At 37.1% G+C, this 23,924-nt stretch overlaps 3 protein-coding genes across 10 annotated transcripts; all 3 read left to right on the top strand.

The window, feature by feature from the left end:
- Positions 1-300: 300 nt before the first annotated feature.
- Positions 301-4,197, top strand: LOC100853160 (transcription factor bHLH74). Of its 7 annotated transcripts, none has more exons than XM_010646998.3 (10): positions 301-348; positions 903-1,104; positions 1,235-1,849; positions 1,919-2,134; positions 2,218-2,283; positions 2,372-2,440; positions 3,022-3,093; positions 3,179-3,322; positions 3,396-3,483; positions 3,615-4,197. In XM_010646998.3, the coding sequence occupies exons 3-10, from the start codon at positions 1,280-1,282 to the stop codon at positions 3,635-3,637; spliced, it is 1,248 nt and encodes a 415-aa protein (XP_010645300.2). In that variant the 5' UTR covers positions 301-348; positions 903-1,104; positions 1,235-1,279; the 3' UTR covers positions 3,638-4,197. The 7 variants fall into 7 exon arrangements, with proteins under 7 accessions (XP_010645300.2, XP_019073110.2, XP_019073109.2 ...); XM_019217565.2 differs by lacking the exon at positions 301-348 and adding an exon at positions 355-544 and having other exon boundaries at positions 903-959; positions 1,034-1,849; XM_019217564.2 differs by lacking the exon at positions 301-348 and adding an exon at positions 355-544.
- Positions 4,198-9,222: 5,025 nt separating this feature from the next.
- LOC100268080 (receptor-like protein 44) lies at positions 9,223-12,692 on the top strand. Of its 2 annotated transcripts, none has more exons than XM_059738630.1 (2): positions 9,223-10,489; positions 12,357-12,692. In XM_059738630.1, exon 1 carries the CDS (start codon positions 9,654-9,656, stop codon positions 10,464-10,466), a length of 813 nt encoding a protein of 270 aa, XP_059594613.1. In that variant the 5' UTR covers positions 9,223-9,653; the 3' UTR covers positions 10,467-10,489; positions 12,357-12,692. The 2 variants fall into 2 exon arrangements, with proteins under 2 accessions (XP_059594613.1, XP_059594612.1); XM_059738629.1 differs by lacking the exon at positions 12,357-12,692 and adding an exon at positions 11,571-11,811 and having other exon boundaries at positions 9,225-10,489.
- A 1,901-nt stretch (positions 12,693-14,593) lies between these two features.
- On the top strand, positions 14,594-23,484 carry LOC100263736 (DEAD-box ATP-dependent RNA helicase 16). Its single transcript, XM_059738627.1, has 15 exons — positions 14,594-14,896; positions 15,086-15,244; positions 15,326-15,415; positions 15,524-15,652; positions 16,094-16,194; positions 16,624-16,738; positions 17,816-17,947; positions 18,780-18,845; positions 19,036-19,215; positions 20,056-20,151; positions 20,516-20,653; positions 22,241-22,323; positions 22,743-22,780; positions 22,889-23,103; positions 23,251-23,484. The coding sequence occupies exons 1-15, from the start codon at positions 14,720-14,722 to the stop codon at positions 23,338-23,340; spliced, it is 1,809 nt and encodes a 602-aa protein (XP_059594610.1). The 5' UTR covers positions 14,594-14,719; the 3' UTR covers positions 23,341-23,484.
- Positions 23,485-23,924: the final 440 nt, after the last annotated feature.

Below are 23,924 nucleotides of genomic sequence, written 5' to 3'. Positions count from 1 at the left end.
TACTTGAAAAAATTAATTTTCGATTTTAAAAATAGAAATATTTAACAATCTAAAGTAGTATATTTATTTTTTTTAAGTAATTGAAAAAAAATCAATTTTAATATCTGCCAACAAATAACTCTTGCACTATCTTATGATTTCATGATTGTTGTGATAAAAATGATGAAAAATCAAAAACAAAATAAGGTCAAGCATGGAGTTTTTATTTGAGTAGAAAAGTGACCACAAGGTTGTGAAATAATAATAACAATAATGATAATAATAATACCATCACAGAAGCAGTTGGCACTTGCAGTGGCAAGGTGACTAGGTGAGGGGTCACACAATTCACCTGTTTGCTTTGGCCAGGTAAAGAAGTTCTCTTTGTGTGTTAGCCACCCTCCAATTCACAAATTTGCTTTGATCTGTAGAAGTTGTGTTTGTTGGAATCTGGTTTCTTTTTCACATTGTATGCGTTAAGGGTTTCTCTTACTGTGTAACTCAAAGGCATATTATGGTGGTGCTTTGATGACACACCCATTTATGGAAGAAACATCACAATTGGGTCTCTGCAACTGCCCTTTTTCTGTCTTTAGGAAGCTATTTGAGTATTGAATTTGAAGCTCTAACAACTCTCTCTTTAGCTTTTAAAAGAGGTTTTGTGGGTACCAAGGATTCAGTCTTATAATTGCTTCAACCCCCATATTAGCTTCATATCTAAGAAATCCAACCATGCCTTGAGTATTATTTTTGTTTCTTGAAGAAACAAAACTGAATCCACTTCTTTGTTTTGGGTGTTAAACTGGTGCCATTGTATTCTTCTCTATCTTCTTTATGCTCTGAAAGGTTCACTTTTCTTCTTTAATGGGCTTTATTCTTTATATTAAATCAATCACTCTTGTGTTGTCTTAAATTGATCTTAGGTTAGGTCTTCAGAAAGTGGGAGTTCACTAGCTGGAGGTGTTATAGATGTAGATTAGGTAATATGCCTTGGCACATTGGATTCCACCTTGCCTAAGGAAGTGCTGCAACTGATAATTTCTTTTACTTTAAGCTCCTCTTGGCTCTATAAAGCTGCCAAAGTTTCTTGTTCCTTGTTGAGTCCCGCAAGAAATTCTTTACCAGGTAACTCAGTCAAATCCTCTACTTTGGTTTTATTGAATTTGTTTTCTATCAGAAAGTCATAGTATCAGTTTCGCTGGGATTGTCCAGATTTGCTGGTTTTTTGAATTGGGGATTCTGTTTTGTCAAATAGGTCAGGCTCTATTGGTCTGTGGGGTTCCATTTTCTAAGGTGGAAAATGGATACTGATGGTAGTGGTGATTCTGGTTTTGAACATAAAGATGGGAGCCTTCTGGATTGCCCATCGTTGGGGATTTTCACATCTCTGTCATCTTTAAATGGAGTAACTTCAATCTTCACTGGTGATTACGACCCACCTGTTCCACTAGCACACAATGCAGACATTATAGGTCTTCCTCCCTTGAAAACTCACGATCAGATTGATGATTTATATGCTGGTAATGCACTAGAAAATCAAGGAATGAGTAGCACTATCCACCTCACTCAGTATTCCTCAGATCCCAGATTTGTTGAGCTAGTGCCTAACTTTCCCCACTTTAGCACTGCGGGCTTCTCAGAGATGGTTACTCCCCGTTGCCTGCCTAAGTGCCACAACATTGGTTGTCCTCCCGATCATCCTCTAGAGAAGAATGGCACCAGAAAAACTTCAAATTTACAAAACAAAACTAATAATTGTGCCCAGATGGAGGGGTGCCAGATAGCAGATGATGGAACCATGGAACTGTCACCTATTGAAAAGAAAAGGAAAAGATTGGCCGATGATCGGTCTCAATTTGCGCATTTAAAGGTATTTTTTGATGATCCTAGATAATCTGCTCATGGCTATACTCTAATATTGTTCTACCATGCATGATAGAATATGGAAGCAGCACAACCGAAGGATGAATGCCTAGGAAGGCAAGATGAGAGGAAACAGAAAGCTGAACAAAAAATAGTTGCAAATAATTGTGGTAAACTTATAGGTGAAGAAGTTAAAATGAGTTCCCAGACAGGGGAAGCTCCAAAAGAAGATTACATTCATGTGAGAGCAAAGCGTGGCCAGGCGACCAATAGTCATAGCCTTGCAGAAAGAGTATGTTTTAAACAAGATTTCTTTTTTCTTTTATAACATTTTTTACATATATATTGAATGTTAAAACTTTTATTGACTCATAGGTGAGAAGAGAAAGGATTAGCGAGAGGATGAAATTTCTTCAAGATCTTGTTCCGGGATGCAATAAGGTGAATTAACGAATGATTTGTCACTCTTAAAGAGCTTTTAATGTTGCTTCTAAATTGTAATTGACATGATGTGTTTTTACCTTTGAAGATTACTGGAAAAGCGGTAATGCTTGATGAGATTATCAACTATGTGCAATCACTGCAACGACAGGTTGAGGTATGCGCTTCTGATATCTGAAGAATAAGTTTCATCTCTTTATTATGAATATAAAATCACATGAAGAATTCCTCTGCTGACTTTTAAAGATCTGAAACTATTAATTGGGCAAGACATCTATTAGCTGGGGCTCAGTTGAAAATAGAATTATTAACTTCAGGGAACCCTGTTGAAAATAGAATTATTAACTCCAGGGAACCCTGTTGAAGAGACAATTGAAAAGAAAAGACAGAAAAAACAAGTAATAAGGAAAGGCAACTACTTTCCAGGCCTCAAAAAAAAATTTGCCGAGCAATTCTGATGCAAATTAAGCATTAGCGCCCCATCCAATTTCCAGCCATTTATAATTATGGTTTCTCCTAATCTTGTATTGATTAGACTCGGACTTAGAAGTTGATTCATTTTGATACAAGGCAATGTTTGGCATCAAGGGCAGATAGTTTCTCTTAATATGCGGCTAAATCTTCTCTCATTGATATAGTATTGGTAGAAGATGATTCTGTAATCAAATTATGGCAATATGCCTCTCCCACCCACCTATGATTTAGAAGTGAAAGATCTACTTTGCTTTTTTCTTGCAGTTTTTGTCTATGAAACTTGCTACTGTCTACCCTGAAATGAATGTTCAGATAGAAAGGATTCTATCAAGTGATGTAAGTTCAGACAACAGAATCAGAAAAAAAAATTAAAATCCAAGCAAACTTGAGTGCATTTTAATCTCTATTCATTCATGTGTAGATTCATCATTCAAAAGGTGGGACTGCCCCTATTCTAGGGTTTGGTCCTGGAATGAACTCTGCTTATCCAATCCCACAAGTAACTTTGCAAGCAATCTCACCAGCCATTGAGAGCTCAACCCTTCAATCGTCTCCCATGTCTCCAGTAAGCTAAATACCTCCTTAACATCCTTCTCATGCCCTTCATCAGAGCTTTAATCAGAAAAATCTACTTACAGATGCCAAATGTATGGGATAATGAGCTCCAAGGTATTAAACAGATGGGCTTTACTTCAACTGCAGACCTAGAGAATTTGGAAACAAGTGGTAAATTTTATAATTTGAGTTGGGACTTTTTTTGTGTTTGCACAAGAGTGCATGTTCCAGAGCATTAGTTGAATTGTGATAATAGCTAAGCTATTTCTGTTATTAATCATGAAATTTGTTAAATTTTACAGGTTGCACGAAAGTACAGCTATAGATTTCCTGATGCCCTAGGGCTTAGCCCTTCTAACAAAGGAAGTTCTCTATGATCCTTCAGTTATCAATAGCTAAGATTGAACTTCCTAACCAAAAAAAAAATTATGTATATCAATGATTTTAAGAAAATAGAAAGATTGAAGGATAATGGCACTACATAATTGTATAGGTATGTAGCTCCTAACCCTAGTTCTTCGGATTTTAGCAGAAGAAGGTGACTTGTAGAATGCAGATATGTAAAGTCAAAGCATGCTAGCATGGTGAGACCTGATTTGAAAGAATGATTGTTTCCATGAAGATTTTTATCCTATGAGGTTTCTTTTGAAGCTTGAGAGAAGTCTAGAAATGGTCGGGATGATAGATGGTTTGAATTTCATTCTTCATCTGTACTATCAATCTACCATTCGCAATTTCACTGCTTTTGGGTGTGGGTTGATGAATCTGACAAGGGAAGGTTTTGGTTATATTTGTTATATATATATATATAAATACACATGATTCATGATGATTGAATGAAAATTTAGATTCAAGGAAAAGTTTCTCATGGCCTTGTTCATTAAATAGAAATGTGTCACAGACTCATAGTTGTGTATGCATGAATAGCATAAGCAACATTTTCAGACCATTCATGAAGGTGTGCTCTTTCTAAGCCATAACCCATCAAAGAAAAGGTCACTTGGTTAGTTAGGACTGGTTCTAAAGCAGGCCAAAGGAAGAGGACACCGGAATTCCCTTTGACCTAGCAAACTCGGTACAATGTTATTTTATTTGATTTTTTTTTTTTTTTTTTTTTTCTGTGGGGCTTATTTCACTCTTCATATTGAGCATGACCACAGAGCATTGTCATAGCTTGGACATGCACACAGCATGCCTTTTTAAATAAAGATTCCCATATTATCTATATTACAATTTGATTGTTTTTATCCTCACTATTGTTATTATTGTTGTTGTTGTGCATCTGTTGTTATTGTTGTCTGTCTTGAGAATGACTCTTCATTTTTGCTGTGGAGACCTCTGATTTACCCCCAGATTCTCAAGTATTCTTGCGTTATCCTTTTGATTGGCAGGTATAATCAGATCGTTTTCGCATGGCCAGGGTTTGTCTTGCTTTGATGCAACATATTTTAAGTTAGGTGCAGTTGAAATCTGAAGATGTCCCTTAACTTTAGGCTGTGAAAGAATTAAACCTTAGATTTTGCCAGCTAGTGTGCTGGAAGGGTTGGTGACATTGGAAAAATGGCTAACCTTATTCAACCTTTGTTCATCTTGGGTTAGAACCGGATAAATCCTCAAAGCACAAGGGGTAGAATTGCAGATGGCCCGGATGTGGGCTTGGGATCAAGTTAAATTTTAAATGTTACTGAGCCCTCGCACAATGTCTTGATTAGTTACAAACCCGCCCAAATGATGTGTTACTTTGAATACATCCAATCAGAAGATTTGTTTAACCAACCCCTACAGCTTAAGAATAAAGGATTGTTGATTGGAATGGAGTTGATTGAAGACATCCAGCTGTTAGGATAGTGAATGGACTAGGCCACTGGCCTACCCAGCGTAGAAGAGCACACTTCAGTAGATATCAAAGCTTTTGCCCTAATCCTAATCAATAATTCGACTTGTATATGCCCTTTTCAATTGGTATAAGAATGTCTGCCACTGTATGTTCAGATCTTACTGGCTGGGTGTTGGATATAAAACGATGGAAGTGGGTCAGGTCTGAAACCAACCATCCAAGTGAGATCAGAGGAGATCGACTTGGGACACGGATCTAGTCGATGCAACAGCACTATGGCTGTCAGACCGAGACCCAGGGCCCCTTTGGACTAGATCATCATTGTGTTCTTTACAAAATCATGTGGTTGAGCTATAGTCTGATAAACCCAATTATTTGATGGGTAAGTAGCTGCTCACCGTTAATGAAAATGATACGCCTGTTTGTTGTTGGTATGTAGAGATAAATCCAAGAACTTTGCTGCTTACCCACCAAATAAATAACGGTAAAACCCCCAAAAAAAAAAAAAAAAAAAAAACAGAAGCAAGGCCAAAAGGTTTGGTACTTGAGGTTTTGAATGTCTGGGGGTGAGAACTACCACAAATGAAAGGTTTTTGATATCTTAGGCTTTTTGGACATTCCTGCATGCTTTTATTGAGAAAGTTGTTATGTGTGTCTGCGTTCGATTTGCGAATCGCCATCGGAACAAACCCTAAAGAAAGGCGTTTGTCGAGGATAATCCCACCAAAGTCCAACTCAAACCCATCATTGACATTGAAGGCTTGCACAAGCTGAATGTGAGGCTTGTCCCCACCCCACACACCATCTATCAAAAAGGATGATCTTCTTGTCTTCAGGGCCCATTCCGTTGAGATTGGACTCCTTGTTTCAAGGCCGAAACAAGGGTTTTCAAATAAAATTATCAACTTAATTAAATGACGCTCTAATTGTGTTAAAAAAAAAAATCAACTCAAATGTTTTCATAATGGGTTTGATCTTGGTGCTCATGGTAAAAATAGGATATCGCCTACCCAAGAAGGTACAGGAAAAGGGAAAGAAAAATCAAAGCCTTGATATATTTCTTGGATGTTAAAAGATTCCGTGCAATTAAAAATGGAAAAGGTAGCTGTCAAGGTGCCACCCATTTGCGCAAATGTTGAATGATGATAAAGTCCTTCTAGATTTAACAAAGCCATATGAACAAAAAGTGTACCTTATATTAAGTGAAGCAATTAACATTTAATTGCCACTACACTTCCTAAATCAGACAACTACATTCTAGAAACATAAAAAAAAATTCAAATCTTAAATTAAATACTAAAATTATTTTAAAGTATAAATTTCAGACCATTTTCACCCAGAATATAATTATACATTAATTTTGTATACATTTTGTGGTCCAAAGAAAGACAAAAAAAAAAAAAAAACCACTTTTTCTTAACATAATAGTGAATAATTAATAATATTCAAGCTAAAAAATTCTCTTAACATTTTCTTAACAAACAAACATCATTAAAAACTCTAATTACCAGCCAATTATCATTAATTTTTACATTTTTTTTTGTTATTCTAATAAATTGTATTCATTTTCTTTTTTCAAATTATGGTTCGCTAGTTGTAAGGTTAGGTTTTATTAATTAATGATTTAACACGAGGGATTGATGTCAACATTTGTACTATATTTTTTATTTAAAGGCAAGGTTAGGACGCAAAGCACCGTGCGGCAGCCTTCGGCTGGAACATTGTTACAGATCTGCACCACAATTATTTTAAGTTGATGAAGATTTTATTTTAATACGAGTAAAGGAGATGCAAATGAAGCGGAGGAGCAAGGCAAGTTGGAGGCGAAGACTGTTTTAAGTCTTTTTTTGTATTAAAACTGTAGGTTTACCTACCAAATAAGTACAAGAGAAAATGTAAGGTCGTACTCAACTCGAGACAGGCCCTGTTCCCAATTGGTGTAGGTCAATGGACAAAGGTCACATCCAGGTGTGACTCTCTCCATCTCATTCGCCTTCCATCTCACATACGATAATAATAATATATATATACTTGTCCAGTATATACCCACAAAAAGCTTGAATTGAAGTGACAGTTAGAGGACCAAGATGCCATCTAGGAGGGGAGAGATATTATGGTGTGGGAGAGGGGCAGAGTGGGGTGGGTTGGGGAGTGACCGAGTGAGAGGTGGGAAAAGCAGAAAGGAAGAGGGCCTCGGGATTGAGGGGTTTAAAGGCCCATTATTTGCATCACATCCACATATAGTTGATGGGGCCCTGAGTCCATAGTGGGGGTGCTTGTCTCTCTCGCTTGGTCTGGGTCACCCCACCCGTGAGTCCTTCTAGAGATCGAGTCACCTCCCAACAGTATGTTGGTTTGTAGGCAGGCATTCATGTTGGGCCCCTTTTGCTCCAGTGAAGGCAAGCTAAGGAACCCGGTGTTTGGACCTAGGACATGGGACCATCGTTTTTGTCCCTAGACGCGGCCTAGCCCATTGTGAGAGACCTGTGACCATCATTCCTTTACGCATCTGCTGTGATTCATGAATTTTTGGTTGGTGCACCATTTCCTGGGCAAAAGTTAAACCAAGAGAATTTAACCCGAAAGGGAAAACCGGTGTGGGTATGTTTAATAAATCATTAGTCAATTTAATATAAATTATTGATGGGTCATGGCTTATAGCTTTGTTCCGTGATCCTCAATCCTCAATCCTCATTATTCGGTGGAAGTGGGGGGCACAATCTGAAGAACGGTATTCGCTGAAATACGTTACAACTGAGTGAAGAAAAGGACTTGCAGTAAAAGACAATTTCATTCATAGTAGTTGAGCAAGCCTAAGCTTGGAAAATTCGTGTGAGACATCCTCAAATGTCCCCCTCAAGCTTAGATAAATTTAGAATCCCTTTTATCATGGAATGAGTGTTATTGTCAACGAATGTGTCCCTATGTTTGACCATGGCTTAAAAGAATTGAAATATGAATGAATATAATGAGGACAAGCCCCACCAACACTCCTTTGTTTTTTTCTAAAGTTACTAATGCTCTTAAGTAACCCCAACTCCCATATCAGGACAACAGCTCTAATAACTTTTCCCACGCCATGTGTTCTCAACTGCGCATGCCTAACCATATTATAATGTTTTGGGATAAAATATAAAAAAAGAAGAAGTGTCGTGCGTCAATTACCAAGTATCAAGGCTAGTATTTTTAGATGAATATGGATTTGAAGACGAGCGGTTAAAGGAAGGTTTTGCTTGTGGAAAAGTATATGGACCTCACACCCAAGATTTCACGATGTCACGTAACACATATTGGTTGAGTCAATGTTTGCACAAAATAAGTCAACTTAGTTGATCACCTATTTGGAAAAGTCTTGGGTGTTAGGTAAACGGGCTTTCATCCTCTGCACATGCATTATGCCTACATGTTTTGCATCTTTGAAAATTTGGTTACTTGATGGCTTGATGTTTTTATCTTTTATTTTTAGGACTTTTTCTAACATGGGCTTCGACCGCTAATACAATTACAGTGAAGAGTGAACACATCTCAGAGGTAATGGGACTTGAGAAAAAATTAACACTTATAAATTATATTTAAAAGAAAAAATTAAAAAATAAAACATAAAAAATCTCTCATTTGATATTGAATTTTGAAATACGGTTCATTCAATATCACGTTTATGTACAAGAACGAAAAAATATATGGAAGGGAAGAATTTGATCAAATCACGGGGAGAAATGAGATTGAATTAGTGAGGGACAGGTGTAAGAAAAGGGGGAAATGGAATGCAGATGAGAGGGCTGAAGTTATGGGGAAGGATAAGGGTGGAGAGTGGCGAGTAAATGAGATATAAACTAATAATGGAGAAGAAGGCATTATTCCTGGTCACGGAGAGAGTCCAGTAAATCTTAAAAATGTGGGTGGGGTTGGGCCATCCGGAGGTGAACGATCAATCCCATGCGGACAAATTTGCTTGCTGCTTCCCTAGATTTACAAAGTGACCAAACTGCCCCTGTGAGCTCCTCCGTATTGTCACTATCTTACGCCTTATTCGTGCAGGTCACCTCCCCCACACCCCTCTTCCATGCCCCACCTCCCACCCGTGTCTATGCTTTCGTTTTCACCGAACCCCCTCTCGCCCCTCAACTTAGTGCATCCTGTTGTCTCTCTCTCCCCACCACCATTTCCTCCTCCTCCTACATTTCGCTAACGTGCGCCAATTTTAGCAGAATAAAAAGGGGGGAGGCACGGTCTAAAGAGGACCGGACCACCCCTCCTCCTCTCCCTAAAGTATCAAAGGCTCAAAGCCAGCTTAACTTAAAATAAGTGAAAAAAAGGGGAAGAATATAGAGAAATTTTCAGACACGCCTTATCACTGCTGTCGCTCTGGGTGTCCTGCTAACGTGCGCTGTAACCCCACAGTGGTGGGTGGGAAAGAGAGAACAGAGGCCTGAGACTCTTTTATTTCGTCATCTGTGTGTTTCTGCTTAGCTATCGTTCACTGTGTTAGGGCTGGAGGTGAAAAATGGGTGTTTGGGGTGTGGTGCTAGTGTGCTTGCTAATATGCGCCAGAGTGCCGTCGTCGTGGTCAGATCCGGACGACGAAGCGTGCCTGACGCACCTCAGTGAATCCCTCGAAGACCCGACCAAGTCGCTCCAAAACTGGACCAAATCGACCTTCGCCAACGCCTGCAGTGGCTTCACCTCATACCTACAGGGCGCCACCTGCAACAATGGGCGAATCTATAAGCTCTCGCTCACCAACCTCTCTCTCAGAGGCTCCATCTCTCCCTACCTTTCCAACTGCACCAATCTCCAATCCTTAGACCTCTCCTCCAACTCTCTCACTGGACCCATCCCCTCCGACCTCCAATCCCTGGTCAACCTCGCTGTCCTCAACCTCTCATCCAACCACCTCGATGGAGAGATCCCTCCTCAGCTCGCCTTTTGCGCCTACCTCAACGTCATCGATCTCCACGATAATTCCCTCTCTGGCCCCATTCCCCAGCAATTTGGGCTTCTCGTGCGCCTCTCTGCTTTCGACGTTTCCAATAATCGGCTTTCCGGTCCGATACCGCCCAATCTGGGCAACCGAAGTGGTAATTTTCCGAGATTCAATGCAAGTTCCTTCGAAGGGAATAAGGATCTCTATGGCTACCCTTTGGCTCCTTTGAAAAGCAGAGGGTTATCGATTTTGGCCATCGTTGGGATCGGACTCGGAAGTGGGTTTGTGAGTTTGGTGCTTAGTTTCACCGCTGTGTGTATATGGTTGAGAGTTACAGAAGAGAAGATGGCTTCTGAAGAAGGGAAGATTAGTCAACTCATGCCTGATTATTGAGCTCAAAATGCTTCAAATTTCAGGTATGATTTTGAATATATGAGAGTATTTTTGTGGTTTTTCTTTTCTTTTCTTTTTTTCAGCTCTCTGTTTTTCTCTTCACTCATCTTTTGAGGTTTCTTCCCCTTTCCCCCCTTCATTGAAAAAAAAACCCCGAGGTTTAGCTCTTTAATTATTTTTTTTCTGGGTTTGTGTTTCTTCATCATTTTTCTTATGCCCACAATCAACAATGTACAAACAAATTCAAATATGAGTTTCCAGTGAAATACTGCAGCTCTTTGACCCTCCCATTCTCAATGCTGTACTGCAATTTCTTCCCCCTTTTTTCTTTACTGTTGAATATCTTCGGTAGGCTGAGGTCTGAGGTGGGAGAGAGTGTTGGGTAAAGCACTTGACTCTGGAATTCTGTGAGCCCAACACGCTAAAATATATACAAAACGGATTATGGCAACTAATTTATCCCAAAAAATTGCCATATTAATTGGAGGTTTGCTAGTGTGAGCTGGTGGGAGGGCAGCTGCACCACCACGTGGATCAGATTGAGTCCAGTTCACAAGTTTGATGAATTTGTCTTTGTCCTTGTCCTTGTCCTCGTGGGGTTTGCTCTTCCGGTTAAGCAAAGCATCCCTAATTTTCGAATTTCCTTTTCAAACCAAGTTTTGACGCTTTACAACAGTGCTTCCCTACACTAATGATGTAATGCAAATCTCAGACTCTTGATATTTCACCCACCTTACCTTCATCATTAGTGAACATGCTTGTAGTGCTTTCCATTATTGTTTTATGTGGGTTACATGCTCTATGCTCATCGTTTACTTCCCCCCTCTTTTTTTCCTAAATAAAAATGTAAAGCCTTTAGGTAAACGGTCTATGACTCTAGGCCCTCTAGCCTCTTATAGTTTGACTTGAATTAGTGGTCCATTTCTACTCTTAAACACATTTGCTTACTCATAAGTCATAACATCTCAACTGAATAGAACCCATTCTAGGTAAACGTTTAGTAATATGGCTTGTTATGGTAGAGAACAGAAAAAGGCCTCTTTCTTTAATGGGTCTGACTAAACAGAAAGGAAAATGACCAGAGTTGTCTTATTTTTCTTTCAGAGGGGGTGGAGTAGAGAGATGCTGACATTTCTCTACACCAATGTTCAAAGTGGGAAAGTATTCCGACATTGATTACCGGCAAGGAGGCAACTTCATTCGGATTCTCCAACTTTGTTTTGCTGCCTACAACACAAGATCTATCTTTGCATCTTCAACTTTGAGGGCCGTGTATAAATACAAATCATTTGTCTCAAATTCCATCTTAAAAAGATGAAAATGAAAAGTAACGCACTTGCATAGATATTTTTCATTCCCAATCTCTTGTATGTATAGCATTGCATTGATCAAACTCAATTCAATATCCAACAGGCACAGTGAGGCACACTAGAGGTAGAAAAAAGAGTGGATACCTTATTCCAATTATATGGGTATATGGGTTAAAAGGGAGGGGAAAAAAATTGAAAAGATTCGGGAGTCACCCATTGCTGCAAAAATTTGAGGCAGCAAGTATCCAATTATTTTTTCAAAATGGGCCCATAATTGCCATTTGCTAATCAAAACAACCGGATTGGACGGCTGTGATTGCAAATGATGCACAACAGACACACCCACGCACACCGAAAGCAAACGCAGTCAAACGTGCTTTAATTACTCTTACTAATGGATTCTCCGAGAATAGCATGTATGTCATAATGGAGATGGACCCATCGTTCTTGTAATATTACATTCAAATTATTTCAAAAGGGTTTCATGACAGTTCTGTTTTTGTTTTGGTTTTTAAATTTTTTTTTCCTTTAATTGCTATTGTCACAAGAAATGTGCTGTTTTTCATGGTTTCTGTGATAGGGTAGAGGTCGGTCCATGGATGTAGCCAATGACTGGATCCACATGGCTCCCAGCCACCTCGAATGGCGTGGCCCATAATGGGTTTGAGCATCCAAATGATGGGCCCTTCGAATAATGAGTTCTGCACATGTTTCTTCTCGCTGACACGGTTCGTCTTTTTCTGAATGTAATGGGCCACGTCCCTCCAAATGGGCTGAAGCTTATCCAACTGGACCTGACCCGCAAAAACTGACCACGTCTTTCCGATTCTAAAATGTGCATTTTGCCATTATTTTCATTTCCAAAAAATAAAGAACCTCTTATTATTTAAATATGATTTTAAATTTTGATTCAAAATGCTCCCAGGGTAAAAATTGGTACATGGTCGACTCTTATATTTGCAATCAAACCCGACCCGATACCAACTTCTGATGATGGAAGAATATATGGTCCACTTATACTATAATCAACCCGTAATCGAATCCAACTTCTAATAGTGGAAGAATTGAATTAAACCAAACAAATTAGGACCTTAAGCCTAATTAGTTTTTAAAGCCCATTTGAATTTTAAAGGATCGATAATTCTTTCCTTTGTTTCATGAGTTCTAGTCAGCCTATTAGTTGAATGATTCTTGGTCGTTTTTAAGGCTTCTTCAATCAATCTCATACGTTCTTATGCGTTATGACTTGTCATATAGGAAAAAGAACACAAGTAAAAGATGGTCATAGACTAAGTGTGAGGCGCACCATACCTATTCAATTGTGAATTGGGCTTCCAACAATAAGATACTGCTTCTGATCATTCTAAACAAATAGGACACTAGATTGCACACCATCATTGTTAAGGTGGCCAATCGAAATGAAGCAGAATAAGAACATAAGGTTTGGATAATCGACGAATCAAAACAAGTTGGTGCAATACGAGGTTTCGGTTTCCTCATCTAGTGGGACGAGAAAGGATGGTACTAGAGTTTCTATTGGAAGCACTCAGAAATAAATTCTACTATTTGGTTGGGACGAATAAGTGGTTGTGAAGCTTGCTAAACAAGAAATTGACCCTTCCTCTAGTAAGTCCACTCCACTCAAAGGTTTACGACTTACTGGTCCTTTAACTTTGTCGGTGTGTCTACTTATTCTTGGTGCTATCAAAGAAATTTTGAATTTTTTTTTTGTCTAAGGGCCTAACCGAGTCAGCCAGCAGCATGTGGTGCAACACCTTTTTGGAAACTTCTAGTAGAAATAATGGGAGAACAAAGACTACTTCATGGATCATTCCTAGGTAAACGCTCAATGGGCTTTGACTTTTTGTGGATTTGAAGGGGACAGTAACGTGCTTGGACCTTTTAAAATGATTTTGACGTGAGGCTTAGGCATGATTCACAACTTTTTTTTTTTTTTTTTAAATAGTATTCTATTTTTTCAGAAAAAAAAGAAAGAAAACATATCTAATAACTAAAAAAAAAAAAGAAAAAATTTATTCTTTAAAAATTTAATTATTTTTATTTGTTTTCTAATAATTGTTTTAAAACATATTTAAAAATATATATATAAAAAATTAAAACATATAAAACCACTATTTTTGAATTATCTTTAAAAACATTTTCCAAATAGAGCCTTAAACAATTATGTTTGATTTTTGAAAAATAAGAAAAAAAAAGTAAAGAAAAATATTTTTATCAGTTTTTACTATGAAAAATATTAAGTAAAACAAAATATTATTAAAAATAAGATGAAAATTTATATATTTTAAAATTATTTAATATTTATATTAAATAGTGAAAATAAGTTCTATGAGTTTAAGGTAGTATATAAAAATAATTTATTATTTTAAATTTTTTTTTCCTAGTATTCTCCCCTAAATTTTTTAGAAAACCAAACATAACTTACATGAGAAATGCAGCTTATTTCGCTTAAGGCAATCACTTCAAATACAAAAAAAGGAAAATAAAAGCTTAAATGGTTAGAAAGTATAAATCATAAACTGAAAATATGTCAAGTATCAATTCAGTTCAATCCTATGAATGAGTAGACAAAGAAACCAAAATTGGGCGCACTTAGTATAGCAGAATTCAAAACTGAGCTTAGACCATGGGCCTTAAGTTCGTCAAAAATTGGGTCCAGTTTGGGTATGGGCCATTCTTTTTTACATATCACAGTTTAGCATATGGGTTGGGCTTCTGGTGGCAACTATTGTAGCGGTGGCCCTTAGGCTCCTTACCCAACGGTGTTTAATCGATTGCGGCCCAATCGAACCCAAGCCAACCCCGCCTACTTCTCCAGCACTAACGGTTGAGAAAAGCCCTAACGAAGTCGTATGTCCTCTCTATCGCCATAAACCCTAGCGTCTTGTCCATTAGGTCACCTCTTTCTACTCTTTGAATTCCATGGCTAATGCTTTGGAGAGACAACAGGGTAATGCCGAACGCAGAGAACAAGAAGAAGATGAAGAAAGCAAGACCTTCGAAGAACTCGGGTTGGAACCTAGCCTTATTCGAGCCCTAATCAAGAAGGGTATCGAGAAGCCGACTCCAATTCAGGAAGTTGCCATTCCACTCATACTTGTCAGTTTGATTCCTTACTTCTCCCATTTCGATTTTCCATTCATGATGCTCTGTTTGTCTGGCTGGAAAATTTAGGAAAAGAAAATAACATTAGACTCCTCTCTCTTTCCCTCTCTTTTTTTTTTTTAGGATCAGAGTTAATTAATTAGTTATCTCCGTTTTTTCTTGTTGAATTTTCCACTGTTACAGGAAGGTAAGGATGTGGTTGCTAGAGCAAAGACTGGTTCCGGGAAGACGTTTGCGTACCTTCTTCCGTTGCTTCAGAAGTTGTTTTCTGAATCTGAGTCAAGGAACAAGCTTGCTCCGAGTGCCTTCGTTCTTGTGCCAACACGAGAACTCTGCCAGCAGGTATATTATTTATACCCAGCTTGATTTATAGTGTTTTTGCTGTAGTTCGATATATAAAAATGCGTTTATTGTGTGTTCCAGGTTTATTCCGAGGTTTTATCGCTCATTGAGCTATGTAGAGGTCAACTGAAAGTTGTACAATTAACTAGCAGCATGTCTCCCTCCGATTTGGTTGGTTCGTTTCCTCTTTATATGGACATAATAGTTATTGAATTATTGGAGGTAGTAAATGTTGAAATCCATTGCTAACTCCTGTCTAATTCTGAAATTTGCTTGTAGCGAGTTGCATTGGCTGGACCGCCTGATATTCTGGTATCTACACCAGGTTGCATACCAAAATGCTTGTCTGCAGGTGTCCTCCAAGCAGCATCCATCAACGAATCACTTGAGATCCTTGTTCTTGATGAGGTGCAGAGTTGGTGACAAATTTATTATGAATTTCACTTCTTAGATCTTGATTGGTCTCTTTACTTGTTGTTTCATTTATGATGTGAGTTTGAATGGCTGCTTAGGCTGAGCACCTGGAACAATTTTGCGAATTTCACTGCCTTTAAGTTTGTTAATTCTTTATTATAATTACAATATGGAAAACAAATTCAGTATATTCTATTGATGTAGGGCAGCAACTCAGAAACATCTAACATACTAATATTTGAAATGATTTTAGATGATCTAATTGCTAAGCCATCGTAGTTTGTTGATTTCTACATATCAACTCAAATAACAGGAGTTTGGAAACCTTCTATTATCTTGTGCATTAACTTTGTACCATCTTTCTTTTTCCCTCTGAAATACTGTTGCTAAGTTTAGTAATTCGTTTGTTGAGCTATTGATGATTTATGTCTTCAGGCAGATCTTCTTTTGTCATATGGCTATGAAGATGATCTAAAAGCACTCACAGCTCATGTTCCTAGACGCTGTCAATGCCTGCTTATGTCTGCTACTTCAAGGTATGTTATGTGTATCATGTATATCATTTTATCAGCGCATACAAGTTTTTCTCCATTCATTGTGGGTCATCATAGAATCTGTTGCTTCAAATAATGTCTGTCATTCCCCTGAGCTTATTTGACGTCTTGTCTTTAATGTTCCTTCTAACTGAAGCAGATGCAATGTGAAGTTGGTCTCAAGGTTGTCAGCTTTATTTTGTAGGCCTGAAGGCTGTCAATTTTATATGAGAACCTTTACTCCCTGATTCCACACCACTTAACTTTCTTACCATCTTGAAATTTAAGCCACTTTGTAATGAAATAATCCTCATTTGATGTTCATTTATTGATTACCTTTCAAAGTTAAAGGTGCATTTCATTGTTTTCTTCTCTTAAAATTTAGGATGGGTTGACTTAACTTAGGATGGTACGTCTTGTGATATTTTGCAGTGCTGATGTTGAGAAGCTGAAGAAGCTCATTCTGCACAATCCCTTCATTTTGACCTTGCCAGAAGTGGGAGATGGCAAGGATGAGATTATCCCCAAAAACGTGCAGCAGTTTTGGGTAAGAACCATCATGCCATTGAGAAATTATAAAGATTTTGCTTTTTTCCAAAGTATTTTCCCTTATTTGGATCTGTTTCTACTCAAAGTATTCTATTTTCATAAGAATTGTCCGATTATTATGTGATGAGAAGCTGCCTAATCTTGCATTTTTGTTCCTGTTGGCATGCTTCTGCCAACTATACTCCGTAGTTGAAATATTTCTGGATTCTTTTATAAACTGAGGCTGACTTGCTGGATTCCTCATATTGTCATCACAAGATTTTCATGTATAGATGTGCCCATTTCAGTCTTTCCCTGTCAAATTACAATGAATAAATTTTAGTTCTTTAACCTTTTAAAGATTTTTGTGATAGCTAATCTATTTCTTTAAGCTTTAAAGGTTTTTTGTGCTAGCTGGTCCGTTTTAAGTAGTGGTCCATTGAATGCCCAAATTTCTTTTTTTTTTTTTTTTTTTTGCCCCATAACCTGTTTTTGATGGATTTTTTTCACTAAATGTCCTTTTTGTGGGTGGAGTAGCCGTCATCCTTATCACAAACTTCTGGCATAAGTGATTTGCCATGTTCAGTACATGGTAATATCACCATAAGAAGAACCTCGTATTCAACCATAGCCAGCTGGTTGGAGGGGATTAAAACATGATTGGAAGACAAAAGGAAACCATAGTACCGGCTGACCATCTTTTTAAAATTAAAACACAGGCTTTATTGCTACCATAAAGAATGAAACACCTTCTTACAACTGAAACAGTTTGTCATGGTCATATTAATTACATGTTGTTTCTTTCCATCATTTTCTAATTCTTTTTCCTCTCTATTTATTCCTGGAAAATTTTAAAATGATATCAGTGATGTCATTGTCAAGGTCAACTTTCTATTGTATTTTCTCATATTGAACTATGGTTTGTTCTTCTTTTCGAGGTCTTGCTTGTGTAGAAGGACACTTGAATTTCATATAAGTCAATTTTTTACATCATTGTTGTACTTGGATCTGTTTTATGTTCAAATGTGTTTTTGCTCATTGCTTCCCAGTATAAGTGAAGTTCTTATATGTAACATGAATTTTGTTATCTGTTTAGATTTCATGCAGTGCTCGTGATAAGTTGCTTTACATCCTTGCTCTCTTGAAGCTAGAGTTGGTTCAGAAAAAAATACTGATATTTACTAATAGTATTGACATGGCGTTTAGATTGAAACTATTCCTAGAAAAGGTATGGTGACTTCTTTTTACTGCATCCTCTGGATTCTATATTCTATTTTTTCACTGTTTTTCAGTCTTCAAAATACTTCTAACATATAGGGAGTTGTCTCCCCATGGATGTGGGACATGCTCTAGATGAAGAATTGATGGAAGTAATTTATTTCATACACCTTTTCTCAAAGAATTGATACATGTGACTCATGCATCCTCAGGATCATATTCTTGAATTGGGTTTTGAGTCTTGACTATCTTGTCTCAAAACCAATTGGTGTCTAGTAAGGGTAAGCTAAACCTTTTATGATAATTGACTACCATCATTTGGATGACCCATCCTCGAGCTTAAGAGCGACATTGTTGTACCCTAACAATCCCTCCCCCAAAATGGCGCTCATTTGGCTCAAACCTATGACTCTGGCTTTGATACCAATTCTTGGATTGAATTTTGACCATCTCATCTGAAAACCAATTGGTGTTGAGAGAGGATAGGCTAAGCCTTTTATGTTTGTCAACTAGCATCATTTGGGTGACCTGTCTCTAGGCGTAAGAGTGGGATTGTTGTACTTGAACACATGTGTTTTTCTTTTGGTTATTTGTTAGTCTTCAAAGTATTTCTTGCACATAGGGGGTCTCTCCTAAACTCTGGGACATGCTCTAGATTTATAATTGATACATTTGATTTGTTTTGTAACTTCCTTTTCTCAAAGAAAAACATAGAGGAAGGGAGAGAGGAGAGGGAGATTTGATGCATGTCTCTGAGTTATCTGTTTGCATGCCACACTCTTTTGCTTTGATTCTTCATCTCTTTATTTCTATTGTTGATTTTTCCATGTTATCTGTGGCAGTTTGGAATCAAGTCTGCTGTTTTAAATGCTGAGTTGCCACAAAATTCCCGTCTGCATATCCTTGAGGTATGCCATCCAACTAGTCCTATTATTTAAGATACTAGCAAAGAATAATTTTAACGTCATGCTTGCTTTTTCTTGGCTGCCAGTTTAATTAATAGAGTATGTTAATTGTAGTAATGGGTTAATAATTACCTAATCACTAAACAAATTCGGGAAGTTCCTTATTTTTTATGTGGTTACTGCTTTTTATCAGGAATTCAATGCTGGACTTTTTGATTATCTAATTGCAACTGATGGCAGCCAACCAAAAGAGAAGGAGCAAGCTGACGAGGGCAGTCAAATTGAGCCAAGGAAGTCCAGAAAGCACTCCAAGCAAAAATTGGATTCTGAATTTGGAGTGGTGCGGGGAATCGACTTCAAAAATGTGCATACGGTAAAATAATTTGGGATTATTATTATTATTATTATTATTAGATCACCATCAAAACATAAGATGATGATGATGATGATGATGATCATCATCATCATCTTATTTTTAAGTTCCATTGCGTCAATTTTTTGGTTGCTGTAATTCTTTGGAGATTTCATTGATTTTCTTAATTCTCAACTTCAGCCAAAAGGCCATTCAGGCTGTGGTTTAGTCTAGCAGTTAGAAATCTTCTGTAGACTAAAAGTTCTAAGATTAGTTTTGGCCTAGCATATGTTAAATGTAACATTTGACTGCTTTTGCCAAATGAATGTGCTAGGCAGATCTTTGGAGGGACACTTTTGGGTTTCAAAAGAAATGGGAAAAAAAATGGTTTCGTTGGGGTTTTAAAGTCAGCATACACCATGGTGATTCTCCTATTCTATGAGCTATGAGGGCTTATGAAGAAAGATTCAGCCTTTGAATATTAACTGGGTCAAAGTCCCAATCCGTTGAATGCACACTGTATTAATTGAGTATGATAGAGTGTCAATTGTCAAAATGCACATGCCTCAAAATTTGTTATGAGTTTGATCTAAACTAAATGCAGCTCAAAAAGAGAAGGAAGAAAGATACATGGCTTATGAATTTCCATTGGTAGTAAATAAGCTTTGGTATTAGCTGGGTTAGAGTCCTAATGATTGGAATGCAAATCTTTTGTATTGTGTTTTTGCTTACTGATGTCTCTTCTAATCTTTGGTGCTCTGGATTTTACTTGATGACTGCCAGTTGTGAAATCAGTTACATGTGAAAATGACATCCTTGGTTAGTATTCCATTTAAAAACAGATGTGTTGCCTTTTAACAGGTTATAAATTTCGAAATGCCTCAAAATGCTCCAGGATATGTACATCGAATTGGACGTACTGGAAGAGCATATAATAGTGGTGCATCTGTATCTCTTGTAAGTTTGTATAAACAAATTGCAGACCAGTTTTGCTTAGAGATAGCATCTAAACATAGTGGCTTTAGTCTCCTTCTTGCTTTTTACCATGTTACTCATGGCTAGATACATCCATCATTAATTTTAATTTTTGTGCATGTATCAATTCACAGTATTTTTCAAATCACAGTTCTTGAAATTTTGTAAGGTATTGACTTTTATGTGTGCAATAAATAAAATTGTTTATTTGATTTAACTCTTCTTTCTCTTACGTTTTAAATGATTTTTACTCATATAGGACAGTGCTTTGATGAGGATCAGAATCTTCTCTTGTTGGCAGTGGTTTGCAGGGTTGATTTTCATTCACCTACTTGTTTGTTGACAGGTTTCTCCTGATGAGATGGAAATTTTGGAAGAAATCAAATCTATTTTGGGTGATGATGAAAACAAGGAGTCAAACTTTATTGCTCCATTTCCTTTGCTTACTAAGAATGCTGTGGAGTCCTTACGATATAGAGCTGAGGTAATGATTCAGATCCTTCTTTCACTCAGAATCCAATGACTGAATCATTTACATGTTTTTGTAGGGAAAAAAAAGAAAGATTGTTTTTTGTTCTGTTATATTGATAAATTAATAGTCTAATATATATATTAATAAACTAAAGGCCTCAACTTACTCTAATTGTTGTGTACATTGAGAAGAATTTCTGAATTATACCCCAGAGATGGAAGAGTTGCAAAGGTTAGGTGTCTTGATTAACAGACCTTGCTTGGGCTTCCTTCTTTGTGAAATTGCCAAATTATACCAGTTTTAGGGATTGTATATGAATATTGACATTTAACCATTCGTTATTATTCACTCAAGGCTCAAGTGAATGCTTAATCTCATTTACTTTAGGTGCTTTTATTATACAGTCATTGGACAAGGAGTCTTTTTTGAGTTCTGTAGGGAAGCTTTTTAAGGATTTTAAGTAATGACATCACTCGTAGATTTCAGTTTACTGTTGGTGGGCAATGCTATATTTTGCCATGACTGCAGTTTTGTTCTGTGACAGTTTGTTTTAAGTGGTTGTGCATAGAAAGTGGAACTACCTTTCATGTTTCAGTTATTTATTTATTTTTTATATTTCTATGACATCTAAAATCTTGAGTCCCCATAGGAAAAAGAAAAATGATGGTTGCAAAAAGCTGATTATTCTATTAATTATCCTGTGCATATGAAGTAATGTGTGAATTACTTTTGGTAATCATCATTGTTTTTAATTGCTGTGATGTGTGGTGTAAGTCTCAAGCCATAAGTTGTGAGCATTTAACTTTGAAATGATTAAAAAACCAATAAACTCTTACTCTCTCTCTCTCTCTCTCTCTCTCTCTCTATATATATATATATATATATATGTAAGTTCCAGCTAATTTTTATCTTTCTAATGTTAGGTTCTCCATCCTGTATTTGAGAAGAGACATTGAATAAGTTATCAAAGCTTTGGGATAAATAATGAGTAGCCTATATATAATTTGTCCTTTTTTGGACTTGAACCAAAAGTAACATTTTTTTAATTTGTCCCTATTGGGACTTGAGCTGAAAGCCCTCCAACATCCCCACACCAAAACCTTCCCACTTGAGCCAGGCCTGAGAGCAACATGTTTTTATAATTTAGGACCATATAGCATCATAGATAAACATAGGAAAATCTTCAATATTCCATCATATATTGATTAACGTTAAAATTATATCTTATAAAAGTAATTTATATCAGCAGTTATCAAGATTATAAGTAGATTATCTAAAACAGATGCAGCACAGTTCCAGCAAGAAATATGATTAAGCATTAAAAAAAAATTAAAACAAGAGAAATAGGGTAGAAAATCATTAAATAATAAATACAATCAAATGGCAAAAGGGGCATAGTTAATGAATTTTTTCAGAAAGAAAATGTATAAGATGTGCTCATGATTTGAGGTGTAAAAGCTGAACCTTGACTATGCCTTGGCTCATGAGGCATTGGCCTCATGGTAATGGCATGGGAATAGCTGTATGGTCATGTGATTTAATGCTCAACAGATGCTAGAGAAAGCACAAATCATTGATCCGCCAAGGTGGGTTTTGCAGGATGTTTCAAAGAGTGTGACAAAACTTGCTGTAAGAGAATCCCGAGCACAGGATCTGAGGAATGAAATTCTCAACTCTGAAAAGTGAGTGTTTTTCCGCTATGGCTTTCCTCCAACTATCCGTGACCTATCTAGTATGCTTAGATTGTACGAGGTGTGCATTTTGCATTTGACCCTTGTTTTTTTTGGCTTGATGCTGGTTTTTTGTGATCCTAAAATGGCTGAAGTATGGGTCAGATGTTTTCAGAAAGAACTGTTCTCTAACTTCTGCCACACATGCAAAAGCCCCTTTTTCAAAATTGAAAATTTCTTTTCCTGCTCACTCAAGTCCACATGCTGGCATATGCATATGCTCAATTGCATGTAGTTCCACAGATAGATTGGGAGTGGAGGGAGGGAGGGAGGGAGATTTCTAGTGAGATGCATCATAGATTTAACTTTTCCAGCCTCCACTTTAACCTCTTCTGCTGCTTCCTTTTTCTGACGATTTATTTTTAATGTAGGTTGAAAGCTCATTTTGAAGTTAATCAAAGAGACCTAGGTAAAGAATTTATTGTGCTTGTGCAAATTTCACATGTCAACATTCCCTTCTTTTTTTCTGTCTCGTGCAAAGTTCAAATGTTAAGAAGTGATACTTTTATTTGAACAGACCTATTGAAACATGACAAGGTGCTTAGCAAGAAGCCCATTCCTACTCACCTTCGTGATGTTCCAGACTACCTATTGGACCCAACAACACAGGAAGCCAGCAAAATTGTTAAGCTAGCCAGAGCTGCAATGGGAAATACTAATCCTGCTCGCAGACAAGGATCCAGGAGAAAATTCAGAAAAAGTAGAGACCCTCTCAAAACTTTCAGTGCTGAGGTATTTTGGTGACATGTTACCATTCTTATTTATTTTTTGACACTATGCCAACTAATGGTGACTGAAGAAACTCTTGATAAGTGAAGAAGTGCTAGCTGATACTAAGGGAAAAAAAATTGCTAATAGATTTGATTAATTTTGTCTCAGGCACCAAAGAAAGCTCCCAAAGGTGGGGTGAAGAGGAAGGAAAAAGACAACGATGATAGCCATAAACACAAAAAGAAAAAAGCAATCTGAATCTCCCCTTATCAAATGAGAGTAGAAAAGAGTAGTCAGGAATCATTTTCCAAAGATAAAGAGGATCCCAAAAACCTGGGGTTATTGACTTACCCTTACAGTTTTGTATCATGTTATTGGTGCTAGTATGCCTTTTCTTTTAAATGCCTCTATATCTTGATATATGTTAGCTGATTACTTTTGCTAAGCGGAAAACTCCTCTACACCTTGAATGGCCTGGTTGCATAGTTTCTAGTGGTTCGTTTGAACGTACAAATCTGTGGAGTGGATCCATGGTGGTGGCACTGGGCTGTTGAAGTACCACTTGTTAAATTAATGTTTTTTATTCTTAGGAGGAACATAGTTAACCATGCATTTTACTAAATATGAGCCAGTTATTGTGAGTAATTTGGACATGGATTGCAAATGGGGAATCGAACAATCCATCGTGTAGAAACTTTTGGTTGGCATAAATTTAGAGTGTATTTGGTAGTGATTTTAGAAAGTATTTATAAGATTTATAATACTTGAAAATTTTTATCCTTCAAGTATTATAAAGCTTAAAAACATTTTCTAATCACTGTTAAACACACTCTTATACACGA

Source organism: Vitis vinifera, chromosome 7 (genome assembly GCF_030704535.1).
Source record: "Vitis vinifera cultivar Pinot Noir 40024 chromosome 7, ASM3070453v1".
Classification (NCBI taxonomy): Eukaryota; Viridiplantae; Streptophyta; class Magnoliopsida; order Vitales; family Vitaceae; genus Vitis; species Vitis vinifera.
This window is presented reverse-complemented; position numbering and strand designations above follow the sequence as displayed.